The sequence below is a fragment of the Emydura macquarii genome, unplaced genomic scaffold (assembly GCF_026122565.2).
Source record: "Emydura macquarii macquarii isolate MOO-44397 ecotype Brisbane River unplaced genomic scaffold, CSIRO-AGI_Emac_v2 contig_1170, whole genome shotgun sequence".
In the NCBI taxonomy this organism is placed as follows: Eukaryota; Metazoa; Chordata; order Testudines; family Chelidae; genus Emydura; species Emydura macquarii.
Window position 1 is genome coordinate 671341 of NW_027131307.1, and position 13405 is coordinate 684745.

The 13405-nt window shown below is 43.3% G+C and overlaps 1 protein-coding gene across 6 annotated transcripts in view; it reads left to right on the plus strand.

The window, feature by feature from the left end:
- Window positions 1-12669, plus strand: part of CPNE1 (copine 1) — a 71167-nt gene extending 58498 nt beyond the window's left edge. For 3 of the 6 annotated variants that reach the window (XM_067546866.1, XM_067546861.1, XM_067546863.1), the window contains exons 8-15: window positions 589-687; window positions 1356-1442; window positions 1521-1580; window positions 2078-2211; window positions 4346-4533; window positions 5953-6086; window positions 8372-8608; window positions 10646-12669. In XM_067546866.1, the coding sequence (XP_067402967.1) occupies window positions 589-687; window positions 1356-1442; window positions 1521-1580; window positions 2078-2211; window positions 4346-4533; window positions 5953-6086; window positions 8372-8608; window positions 10646-10762 (1056 nt within the window). In that variant the 3' untranslated portion in view covers window positions 10763-12669. Of the gene's footprint in view, window positions 1-427; window positions 524-588; window positions 688-1355; window positions 1443-1520; window positions 1581-2077; window positions 2212-4345; window positions 4534-5952; window positions 6087-8371; window positions 8609-10645 lie in introns of all 6 variants that reach the window. The other 3 variants (XM_067546865.1, XM_067546864.1, XM_067546862.1) reach the window with 3 other exon arrangements.
- Window positions 12670-13405: the final 736 nt, after the last annotated feature.

A 13405-nucleotide genomic window follows, 5' to 3' on the forward strand; every position in this document is an offset into this window, starting at 1 on the left:
TGATTTTTAATTGAAACAAAGATAGTCTGGTTGTTACTATGCAGAATACAAAAGAAGACAGGCTAGGCTTCCTGCTCTCTGGAGCTTCTGATCTCCAGTGCAGTCCATATCATAATTTTTTATGTAAGCAAATATGAAAGACTTTTGAAGATGTTGGATACAACATTCTTCTTGCTGCTTTCCCCATATTCCAGTTGAGTACCCTCTGCAAAGTTATATCATGTTCAGACCTCTGGACCGAAATAAAAGTAAACAATATTCTGTAGTCTAACATAGCAGATCACATTTAATTGGGGAGAGATGTTGGTTGAAGCAAAACTTCTGCTATGCATGTGAGTGGCCTTGAATTGCCCATTAACTGAACGGGTAAGTAGTGGTATCTTTGTCTCTAACCAGGATTCACTCTGAGTGTCTCTTTTACTGTCAGGTTTCAGTTAGTGATATGGATGACAGCACCAGTTCTGATTTGATAGGGGAGTTCACTTGCATCACTGCAAAGCTGTTGGAAGCAAGAGATCACGTGGTGAGCAGCTGTAATTCTCCCTGATACAATGCCTTGTCCATTGCCTGCTCTTTCTTTCTTTTCAGGTACATTGTACAGATTATGATAGCGATGGGTCACATGACATAATAGGCAGTTTTGAAACTAACCTGTCTCAGCTGCAGAAAGCAGGTGGCAGCTCTCTGGTGAGCTTTTTCTTTTTCCCCCATTTATTCAGCTGAAGGGGCCATAATTCAAAGGGTTTGTGAGAGGTTGTTGTGTAGTGCTACACTGCAGAGTTTTGCTTCCCATTCAAAAGTAATTTTACTTGTGCTGTAACTTCATAAACACGCATCCCAAAAAAGTAAATACATTTTGCACCCAGCGCGCACCACGTAGCTCCTGGGTACCATTGGTTCTCCTCCTGAAGATATTTTGGTGTCCTTTGTCTAGTTCCTGTGCCATGTCTTCAGCATCTCCACTTTCCTTTGCCTCTGGAAAATTAGGCAGAAGCAGAGTAGTGTCCCTCTGTTGTTCACTCCAGCATAGCAGACTCCAGGAGACAGGACAGGAGTGTCCTGACTGCACTGCTGACTTATCCCTACCATCATGAGGCCAGTTTTCCAGAGCAATGGACTTTTGAAAGTTTCACTATTTTAAAATATGGTGGTTGAAACAGAGCATGTGGCAGAGTGGCTAAAATCTGTCTGTTTACTGGGTATTTGTTCAAAATCCCATTCATGTCACTTTGTTTTGGAGCAGAGGGCTGGATTGAATCGCACCCTTTGCACTGATCTGGTTTAAACTCCTGAACTCTGCTTTCTTCAGGTGAGTATGTCAGTAACCCGGTTCTTCTGTACATTGCTTCTTGTAGGTGGAATTTGAATGCATTCACCCTGGGAAGAAACAAAAGAAAAAGAGCTACAAAAACTCTGGAATTGTTAGGATAAAATCCTGCAAGGTAAGCTTATTTTCCAAACTGCCAGTATTTCTGTCCCTGCAGGAGAGGAGATGTAACCATGAGTATTTGTTCCTTTAGATTGAAACGGATTACTCTTTCCTGGATTACGTCATGGGAGGCTGCCAGATTAACTTCACAGTAAGTTGCTTACCTGCTTTGTTTTGTAAATGACAATATAGTAATTCTGAGTGTTCTATAATAGCCATTTTCCTCTCTCATGTCTATATTTCGGTGAGATGACCAGGATGATAAAAAACAGAAGAAAGTAATTTCTTTGGCTGATTTTCATTAGCATTGTTCTGTACCTCACAGTGATGCTCATGGGCATGTATTTTTAGATTAGCAGTAAATAAGTGGTGTCTGCCCATTCCCAAGGAAAAGGGTGCTAATACCTACCTGTGGCCTGGGAGTGTGTCATCACAGTTGCCAGTGCCTGCCTAGGACTGACCACCAGGGAGTGGATGGGTCCCAGAGCAGTACCCTTCATTAGCACTGGGGAAGTTTGGTGCAGTCTGCATGTGCAAAAGTGTTGGACTAGCCGGAGCTTTTGCTTCTGGGTATAAGCATGTTCTTTCTCTCACTTCCTGTCATGTTGATGACCCTTCAATGACCTGCTGTCCTTATCTTCTCATCAGGTGGGTATAGACTTCACTGGCTCTAATGGATATCCCAAGTCACCAGATTCTCTTCATTACATCAGTCCAAATGGGATAAATGAATACCTGACAGCCATTTGGAGTGTGGGGAATGTGGTTCAGGATTACGACACGTATGTAAGAGGTTCTTTAACTGATTCATCCACAGGCTTCTGATAAATGTGAAATTCTAAGTGCTGATAGTCAAGGTTAATTGATAATATTGGTGTCAAGTGTTCTTAATCCTTAGTTGCTAGTGGTATATTTCATGCCTGAATGCTGGGTTGTTCATGTCTTAATGCAGTGGGAAACATGCTAGCCAACTCTCTAGTTTTGATGAGCTCTGTCTGGCTTTATTCCTCTTACCCTGAAATATCATTAGTATTTTCTGTGGGACAGAATGCATCCTAGAAGAGAGACTGGAATTCTCAGTCATCTTTCTGCAGCCTCTACAGCCCATTCTGTGTGGCGACCGACCATCCCTCTGGCTAAGTTGGGTCAGACAGAGGCCATTCTCTGATGACAGGGATTGAGTTTTAATCTGAAATTATCTCTCCACCGTTCCAGAGTATGAGAGATCACTGGGCTGTTAGATCCTCTAATTGTGTGTGCCACAATTCTGCGCCACAGAATGGGCCAGGAAATGCACCCCTTACCACAGAAGTGTGACCTTTCATTACTGAATTAGAGACGATAGATAGGGTGGGGATAAGCAGTGAAGGGCCTTGAAAGTGCAGACAGCTAGCTTGTGTTTGATACACTAGAGAAGGGGGAAGCAGTGAAAGGATGCAAACAGAGGGGTGACATGGTCAAAGCAATGGGCTAGAACAATGGTCTTTGCGGCAGCATTCTAAATGGAGATCAGCGGGACAAGATTGCATTTGTCCAGGACCAAGAGAAGGATATTGCAGTAATTGAGATGTGAACTATAGAGAACCTGGAGGAGAGTTTTAGCTATGTGGCTGGCCAGGAAAGGCTGCATCTTAGTGATGTGCTGCAGAAAGAATTTGCAGGATATAGACATAGCGTGGATATGAGGACCTAGAGAGAGGTTTGAGTTGAAGCTGACATCCTGGTTATGAGCCTGAGTGACAAGTAAGATGACGGTGGTGTCCACAGTTATCAAGAAAAGAGGTAGCAGTGAGAGCTTGGTGGGGAAGATGAAGAGCTCTATTTTAGCCATGTTAAGTTAGAGCTGATGGTTAGAGATCCGCAAGGATGTGGATATTGTGTCCAGTTCTGTTGTCCACATGTCAAAAGGGATGTTGAAAAATTAGGATGGGTTCAAAGAAGAGGCACAAGAATGATGTAAGGACTGAAAAACCCAATCCACCTTACAGTGAGAGACTAAAGGAACACTGTTTGTTTAATTTAGCAGGGAGAAGGTTAAGAGATGGCTTGGTCAATCTAAATACCTACATGGGGAGAACTTTTAACTTCTGCTAAATTAAAGCTAGACAAATTCAAACTAAAAATAAGGTGCAAACATTTAACAGTGAGAGTAAGGTTACTAAGGAATACCAAGTTACTAAGGAATGTGATGGATTCTTCATCTCTTGAAATCTGTAAATCAAGCCTGGAAGTCTTCATGAAAGAAGGGCTCTAGTTCAATCAGAAGTGATTGGCTTTGATGCAGGAATTATGTGAGACATCAAACTAGATGATACCATGCACCTGTGCTGATCTGCCTGCACTGGCTGGTTTTGCTGCATACTTGTGTTCCTTAATACTGTGCAGCTCAACAGCACTTTGGAAATGACATGGGGGCGCAGCTCTCTCTCTCTGTCTGTCAAAACTAGGAGTCGTCTTGGTGCTCAGGAAGGTGAGGAACAAATATCTCTGGATAAGTGTTCACACTCAGCTCTGTCCCTGAACCCTGATGCTGTCCTGCAGCACCCCTGCTGTTAAATTATAGCCAGGCCCTGTGTGAGCAGAAACTGCTGAATGGCGGTTTTGGGATACACAGAAAATGAGAATGAGGGGCTTGGTTTTCTCCTGAACAGGATTTGAGTTCCTCTTTTCAGTGATCCAAAGCAAGCTTTGCAGCAGTGAGCCCCAGCAGCATGCTTTGTCAGGGCCTGCGCCACCTCTGCTGATTTCAGTGGGAACAGGCCTGGGTCCTATGCAACATTCACTTTCCATCAATTGAAGCAGTGATAAGAAAGGATTCAGATTGGCAGGAAGAGGCGGGAAGGGGAATGGGTAACAAGGTATTAAAAATCCCAGTCTTTCTGGCTTCTTATTCTTATTCTTCCCTTTCCCCTGCAGAGATAAGCTGTTTCCTGCTTTTGGGTTTGGAGCTCAGGTTCCTCCAAACTGGCAGGTAGGTTTCTCAGAATTCCGCCACCACCCCTTGTGTGTATGTCAGTGTCTCACTAAATGGTGTAAATGTTCTCTCTCCCAGGTCTCCCATGAATTTGCCTTGAACTTTAACCCCAACAACCCCTATTGCCAGGGTAAGCACTCCTTTGTCTTTGTTCATGTTTCTTGACTAGGAACTGCTGATTTAAATTCTTCAGTTTTTTAGCCCCACAAAAATCAGAAGTGGAACAACTGTCCACGTTTTCTGGCAGCACGGTGTCAGACTAGTGTACAGGAGGCTAAGTGTCCCCCTGCCAAAATTGTTGGGGATCTTAGTTGGTGGATGATACATAAGAAATCCTGAGTGTTTGAAATGTGTCATTTCTCTGCCTAATTATTCACTAAATAGTCATCCTTTTACAAATGTAGCTTTTAAAAGTATTGAAGTTAATTTATTTTGTTCTCAAAAGCCATGTTGTTAAACAATAGCTTTTCTATGATCTCTTTTTACATTTTGTTCTTTAATTTGAGTTGGATTATAAAGTCCTTGGAGCGAGGACTGTCTCATTCCCTCTTTATTCAGTACCTAGCACACACTCATTAAATCTAAGAAACTTAATTTTTCTATCTTGTCTGGGACCACAGAGAACTGCAGATCTGTGAGTTTCCCTGATTGAATCCAAGTTTTCCTTCCCTGAGTGAACATTGCTGCCTACTGCATTGCCAGGATCTCTTTCGTTGCCTAGCTCATGGTTGTCAAGAGGCTTGGTCCTGCAGTTTGCAATTAAAACCAGTGTGGCAGGCTGTGTGAGTGTAGCTTAAATTGCAAAATGAAGTAAAATCGATTAACCAATTTAAGTGTCCACACAAGAGTTTGTAAGTTTCACTAAAGCCATTTTTACAACTTGATTTTAGTTAAACCAGAGCAAATGTCTTGTGAAGACAAGGTCTTCGTTAGTATATCTAGCCCAGCAATGGCTAAGGACCTTAACTGGGGACAGAGCTCCACTGTGCTAGGCACTATACAAGCAAAGAACACAGTCTCTGCCCCTGAGACCTCACAATTTAGCATTTAGACAATATGCAGTAGATGAGTAAGCAGGAAAATGGGAGGAGGGAGGGAAAAAGGTAATAGCAGAGATACATGTGTTTGCACAAATTGGTGGTCACAGGTGGTCACCAGCCTAAGCACACGCCAGCCCATCAGCCGTAAATGCTCCTTTTGTGGAGGAAACTCTCAATTCAGCTGCATTATGTTAGTAGCACAAACCAGTGTAGTTTCTTGGAAAATCATTTGGCAAGTACAAGACGGAAGGAATCTGCCATATATCCCACCACTTCTCTGTAGGTCCCCTTGGCCATGCTGACCACCACCTTGGGTGCACACTTCTGGCTTGCCATGCAGAATACTGGCTGTCATTTTATAATATGTCCAATATGATTTTCTGTATACACCTCAAATGTATATGTGAATGGTTGTTGTAATGTGCCAGAAGGGTAATACTTATAAAATATTAGCAGGATAATTAAAAAGTTAAGGCTTTTATGGTAATTCAGTTCTTCTTGTTGCATAGGGATCCAAGGAATTGTGGATGCTTATCGCCAAGCACTGCCTCAAATCCGACTCTATGGGCCAACAAATTTCTCTCCTATTATAAATCATGTGGCAAGGTTTGCAGCTCAGTCAGCACAGCAAGGAACTGCTGCTGTAAGTCCATGTTCATTGGGTACAGACCTGCATTCTTGACATTTCCACTTTCCCTGTATGTGATAAAATGGAATCACAAAGTGATTTCTCCTTCCCTGCTCAGACTCCTCTAATTTGGTTTCTCCAACTTGCTCAGATCTCTGTGGTATTTCACTCAGCCTATGATGTCCAGGTGATGTTTCACCAGGCTATTACAAGGCAGAGTAAACACTGGCTCTGTGCTTACTTAGGGTGGAGTGTGACGGCAGTGATTAGAGGGCAGTAGGGTTGCTCAGGCCCTCCAATGCCACCGAGTATTGGCCCACCACCCTGTGAGGGTAGCCATGGTCAGAAACCCAGGAGCACCTTAAGACAGTCCTACTTGGGCCACTTCCTATGCTATAGTTCAACTTTTTCGGTCTGTAACCAAGGTAATGTAGAACAAACGCAATGCCTTTAGTCAGTCTGGGTTCTAGTGAATCAGTTCCACTTCCCTGTTCTTCCTCAGGAGCTCCAGGGGCAGATCCTTCTCCCTGTCTGCTCAACTCCCTTCTGAGCTGTCTGGAGCATGCTCTGCAGGGGTGTCTGGGTGGGGTTGTCTGGGCCCAGAGTTGCTTCTTAACCCTTTCACTCTTAATCAGTGTTTATACACTCTGTTGCAAAGGATCAGTGTGAACGACATCCCTTCTTGGTGCAGTTTCATTGAATCGAAGTCATTGAATAACCTTCCCTGGACGTGATGCAGGTTGGCATGGGATGCACAGAATAAGGCAGTAAAGGGTCATTTAAGAGTTTTCAACCCCTTCTAGTGCCCCACTTTCCCAAGAGAGAAGACTGGTGTAATCACAGAGGGCATGTCCAAGTGTCCTCCTGTGGTGATGAGCAGGATATAAAAACGTAGATTGTGCAATTAGCGTGATTGTGTGCACTGATTTGTAATTGTGCACGTCAGTAGCTAATTATATCACATCAGGCTCACAACTGCACACACATTGCATTTGTATGCTTAGCTAGTTTAAAATTGGGCCCTTAACTTGTACTGTTTTCATTTATTCAATTTGAAAACCATGTCTCACCAACAAAAAAAAACCCTTGTATTGTCTGATAGAATAACTAGTTTCCATGTTGGTTTCCTTGGGGGAAAAAAAAACCCAAACAAACAAAACTTGGAAAGGAGTCCTTGGATGTAGCTGGGCTAAGAAGCCCATCTTGAGAAATCCTTAGTTTTGGTTACTTGACTGTAAATCCAGGGAGACTGGGCTTTCGTCTGCACCAGCAGGGGGGTGTATTGCACCTCATCTCTGAATGGGGTGTTTGAGGCTGAAGTGATCGATGGTTCATATTTGAGGTTTAGTTTCCTGTCCCTTCCCACATATGAGAGAATTTTTTCCATTATCACTCAAAGAAGGGACATTTAAGATACAAGTAGTGCATATCTAAACTATCTCCATTAACTGCTCTTAGGGAATTGGGTGACCACTTTTCAGTTATAACCACATTAAATTTCTTATTACCAGACACATTTGGAATCAGAAGTTGGGATCTCCTGTGTTTATTGAGTTTGTATGAAAATGCAGACAGGCACTACAAGACAGTGAGTGCTGGTCAAACAGATGTCTCGGCACTCAGTTACAACCCTTTGCCTTTGGGAACAGGAGGAAGCCACATGGCCCATATTAGAGCCCACTGCCAATGCTGCATGTGTTCCCATGTTAATGTTTGCTCTGGGGTGTCTTACCCTTTCTAGAAACGTTCATGTGTGCAGCTTCTGTTGCTGTCTCTTAGTCTGTTCCACACGTGGTTTATTGCTAGGGTGCATAGAGGGTTTGAACTCCTCCATTCCTTCCCTAGCAGGAGTGCATGACCTGAATTCTCCAGCCTGTTATGGTCTTGGGTGCAAAGTCACTTTAAAGTTAATTTCTTTATTCTTTATAATAATACCACCAGCAAGGAAAACAGCATCAAATAGCAGGTTTTACAGCCACCGTTTCCTTCAATGGTCCTTTGCGGTTCTCTAATGCTTTCTATCCAAGGATCTTAAAATTCTTCACAGACGTCATTGAGCTAAGCCTCTCGATTCCCTCCCCTTTAAGACTAGGTTTATGAAAATCTGAGTCACAGAGGGAGAAGTGACTAGCCCAGCGTCACAGAAATAGTGTGAGACAAAACTGGGACTAGAACTTCACTCTGAGTCCTGTGCCTTACCCACCCTCTGCTTTCCCATCTTAGAAGGAGCGATGGCTAAGGCCATCTTTTGCCTGGGTTTCAAGTTAAACTCACTGATTACCTGATTTAATGTTTTGCAGCAATACTTTGTACTACTGATCATCACAGATGGTGAGATCACTGATCTGGATCAAACCAGGCAAGCTGTTGTTAATGCCTCTAAACTGCCTATGTCTGTGATTATCATTGGAGTCGGTAGTGCTGATTTCAAAGCCATGGAATTCCTGGATGGGGACGATGGTGTTTTAAGGTCCTTGACAGGGGAGCCAGCTGCACGAGACATTGTACAGTTTGTGCCTTTCAGGAAATTCCAAAATGTAAGTTATCTTTTATTTTAACATGAGGAAAAAACCCCAACTTGTTAATCTTATTGTACACAGGTCTGATCTGAGAGATGAGTGTTTTTGTAGAGAATCTATTAGCCTTATAGTTAGTGCGTGAAGCCAGTGAGCTGTCTGCAAGGAAGTGTGGCCCAAAATTGTTCTGGAGACTGTTCCTCAGAGAACTGAGATGTTTACCACTCATCTGAAACTGAGCACTCCCAGCTTATTGGGTTGAGGAGCAAGAGACTGAGTGGAGGTACTTCCATTCAACCAGAGGCTTAGCATGCTGCCTCTGCTACGTTCTCAGCATCCAGTAAAGCAGAAGACTGAGTGAAATACCTCCACTCCTCACCTGGAATGTGAGCTAGTGAGCTGAGTGCTTTCATCTCACTAGGCCTGACCTCTTTGCCTCCGTAACCTTGGTGGCACAGGAGTGAGGCATCCAGCGGGGGCAGAGCTTGCTACCTTCTCAGCCCCGCCTACTGGGTACCCACGGGATTGTACTCTGAACTCTTCATAGCAGCACGTGCTTTGCCTATGGACTTTGCCGTTGTCTTCTAGCCTCACATTTTTCCCAAGTTTTGACTTGAAATTAAATTTGCATCATATGGAGTTGGTCTAGAATGGAATTCTCAGTAGCGTGATAATTGCCATTTGAATTTAACATGGATAGCAAAGTGCTTTACAAACAGCGACAAGCTGAGCTGTGCCAAAGTATTGCCTGAAGGTCTCCCAGTGCAGCATCTGACGACCACCTCCAAGAAGTAGTTCCAAGCCTAGCACAGCAGAGCCTGGTCCATGATTGGATGCTTTCACAAAGAACTGCAGAGTAATAGAGTTCCTCTTCATTAACAAAATGGACGTGGGCCTAGGGAGTATATTTTGCATGTTGAAGGTCCCAATAGCTCTGGGGCCTCTGGCAGTCCTAGGGCATCTGGACCAAATTGGTAAGTTAGCAAGTCTCAGGTGTAAGTATTGCCACTCTGCTGAGGGTGGCAGGACATAACATTGTGTAGTTCTAGAAAAGGGACACAGTCCTCACCACTGAGGAAATGTTGGAAAGTGGCTGGGGTGTGTGTTAGGCTGATTGGCATTACTAAATACTTGAAGTGATCATAACAGGTCCTAAATGCTGTTTTTCCATTAATCACCTACTCTGATTTGCAAGTGATTGTAGCCCCCTGAATGTCTAGCTTTGTAAATATTTGGGCAGTCTCCACATGCTCCAACATCTCAAGAATTAGGGTAGCAGGTATTAATTCCTGATTGTGATTTGATTCAAGGCTTGGTAATCCACACAGAGCTGGAGGCTGCCATCTTCTTAATGAAGAGAACTGGTGCTCTGGCAGTAGTGATGATTTACGAATGAACTGTTAAATTTTGTTGCAGATAATATTGTAAAACTCCCAGTTTGGGAGCTAATGTAGTGTAGATTTGCCCAAATGGAAACTGTACTTCTGGTTTTAGGCTTTGTGCGGGGGGAGGATATTTGTGTTTTTCTTTTCAAACATATCAGTGAACTGTCAGTATTTACAGGGGAGGTCTGCCATGGGCTCTGAGAGGAGACCCACCTGTACAGCCACTCTTAACTGAGATTTTCTTGGGTTGGAGCTTGGATCAGTGTCAATTTCAAGGACCACTTCACCTTGAACGGTCCCTTGAAATATGTGTTAACTACTTATGTTAAACAATCTGTCCACCTTCTATTTAGCTGTGGCACTCCGAGTACGTTTTCCAGATCCGAAGAAGAGTTCTGTGTAAGATCACAAGCTTCTCTCTCTCACCAACAGAAGTTGGTCCAATAAAAGATATTGCCTCACCTACCTTGTCTCTCTATTGTGATCTAATGCATTTCGGGTTGAGTGCAGTACTAATTGCTCAGAATTCCCTATGATTCCTATTAATGCATGAGAGCCGAAGCTGTAGAGACATTATTTTGAGTCTTCTCTTGTATGAGGGGAATTGATGGATTACTTGGTCCTTTATTATGTGCTGTAGCGTTGGTTGACTCACACTGGTGTCTCCCTGCAGGCTCCTCGAGAGGCTCTTTCCCAGACAGTCCTGGCTGAAGTTCCTAAGCAGCTGGTGTCCTATTACAAGATGCAGGGCTGGGCTCCTGTGAAGCTACCTGGAGCAAAACAAGAATAGAGGAGAGGAGGATACCTGCAGTGCATGTCTCCAAAGAAACAGAATGAGCATCTCTGCTTGTGTATCAATTGTATTCAAGTTCTGCGGCATCTCAGCGGTTGCTTAGCACCTCTGAAATGTGTCACTCTCAGTTCCCTGATCTGCACACTATGTAGCTGTAGTTTCTGCCCAGTGGTAGAAATGAGAAACACTTTCTACAGAGATTCTACACAGAAAAAATGTAGCTACTGGTAGGTAGTTCTTATGTGGAATAATTGGAGTTAATGATGAAATTATAAGTAGAGGCAATAAAAACAGCAAATCTGGCCTCTCAAATTCTAAGAATTTATACGTATGAATCAGTTACTTCAGTACTTACTACAATTCTGACTTATGACTAAATTTCAAAACCCTTATGGCAGAAAACTGCCAACCAAGTAACATTTTTTCATGTGGAGTTTATTGGAATATGAGTTAATTGCTATCATGTTTGCCAATATGTCTTTGATCATGCATTGCTGGACAGAGGGTTTCTCTGCTCTTCCCAAGTCAGCTTGATAGGACCCCTCATATATTGATTTGCATCAAAGTGCCTTTGCTGCCTAGATGGCTCAGGCAGTTTTTGTCATGCCTTTATAGAGTGCCATGCTATTTTTCTATGAAATTTTCTTCATAAAACAAATATATTTTTTAAACTTCAGTTACCAGATTTTGCAATAGTAATTTTTATAAGTTTATCTATTTGCTTCTATGGTGCCCTTTCACTGAAAGCTTTTGTTGTGGGGTAAAAGCCCACTGTTTCATGGGCCATGGTGCCATGGTGAGCAATGGGAACTGGTGGATCACGTAACTCATGATTTAGCAGCTGGAAATGTCAAAAGAAGCTAAAACTACATGAAATTTCCCTCCTATGACTTTTTCAGTTACACAATTGAAATAGTTTGCAAAGCCCTACATTAAACAGTGATGCTTCCTGGGGGGCTGCGTAGGGTGGGAGTGATGTGTAGATGTTTTGGCAGGGCTGCACTGGGGATGGGTGATGTATTGTATGCTTCTTTTAGCTTGCATAATTCTTGCCACTTAATCTGAGCATCATCTCTTAATATTTTTTAATCATGTATTCGGAGTAAAGTGACTCGCTGTCGTCATATTTGAAGATGTGAACTGCACTTCACTGCATCATTTCCAAGACACACACTAATACTAACACAGTAAATAGAGGATATGTATGTTTTGTAATAATTCCTTTTTTGGCTTGGTCACTATGCCAGAACTGTAGGAATAACTGTGAGCAAAATCCTAGTAGGGTTACTGAAAGTTCCTGCTTAATCATGGCAATAGCCAACCCTGAGGAGTGTCTTCCCCTGAGATTGCCAGGGATGAGTAATAGAAGCCCTCTTCTCACACAGCAGTCGGAAAACATACCACTGTGTGCAGCATTGGTCTGCTCTTGGCTCACAATTCTGTAATCCTGGGAACAAAGAGATATCTATATGGCGTCAGGACACTTCCAGTTAATCCCAGATGTGCATCTCCACAAAGAAAGACAGTTTCCACAAGCATTTTCCAGAGAAGCATATGGGTGTTAATTTCACTGACAATCTTGATTTACGGAGACCTTACTGTGTGGCTCTGATGACTGTGTCAAGACAGCTGAAAATCCAGGTGAAGTGTAGGGGAAACGGGCAACTCCATCCTTCTACATGTGCAACTCTGTAATGATCCAATCTGAGTTCTATGGAGTTGACTGTGATAGGGCTATGTTGCAGGTTTATGTAAAGGTCTGTTTCATCAAGCTGTGGCCTCATGGGTATGTTTGGAGAAAACAGATGAGTTCATTTCAAAGTGGCAGTACAATAACTTAGCCTTGTTGGTGCTCAGCAAAATTTCATCACTTCCAGTTTTCCAAATAAAGAACTTGCTTTGATTTATAACTGTTTGGGCTCTTATTTCCTATTCCTTTCCATGCTGTTTCTTCTTCTGCCAGTGCCTCTTCAGTTGTCTTACAGCGGGCAAGTGTTATGTCTTCACTGCAGAGTTAGCCCACATGGCGTGCATCTGAATACGCCTAGTTAGGCATGAGCTGCGACAATACAAAACTTGGAGGTCTTGTGTCCTCACTGTTACTTTGCATGTGCTGTGTGCATCGCTAGTACTTCAGGGGCATATCCCATGGTTCTTTGTGCTGCAGTAAAATGATTCTTCCCCAGCAAACTGGGAGAACTCATCTGTCCTCTGCACACAAAGGGAATTGTGGGAAGGCATAGAAGGACTATAGCACTCGAGTGAGTTAACCTTGCAAAAGTGGGTGGGTTACCAGCCCAAGTGAAAGCAGCCCCCAGGCTATAATCCATACCACCAACTGGCCCTGGTTGAAAGCACCCCAGACTGGGTGGGAGGGTTTTGTAAGTGGATGGAAGAGGGACAGGAAAGGGGCAACACCTGGGTAAGAAACCAAGTTAATTCTTTGCGGTGAAGTTAACCTTTCTCCATGAGCATAGCCCATTCAGGCAAAGCATTAGTCATGACTGGGAGGTCTGGCAGCCTCTGCTCCAAAGGTCTATTGGTTTGCTCAGGTTGCATGGGAGCAAACGAGACAAGATCTTTTTGGATCATTCTTGTTCTAGCAGCTGGTCTGTGCTGCCCAACTCTCCTACACTGTCA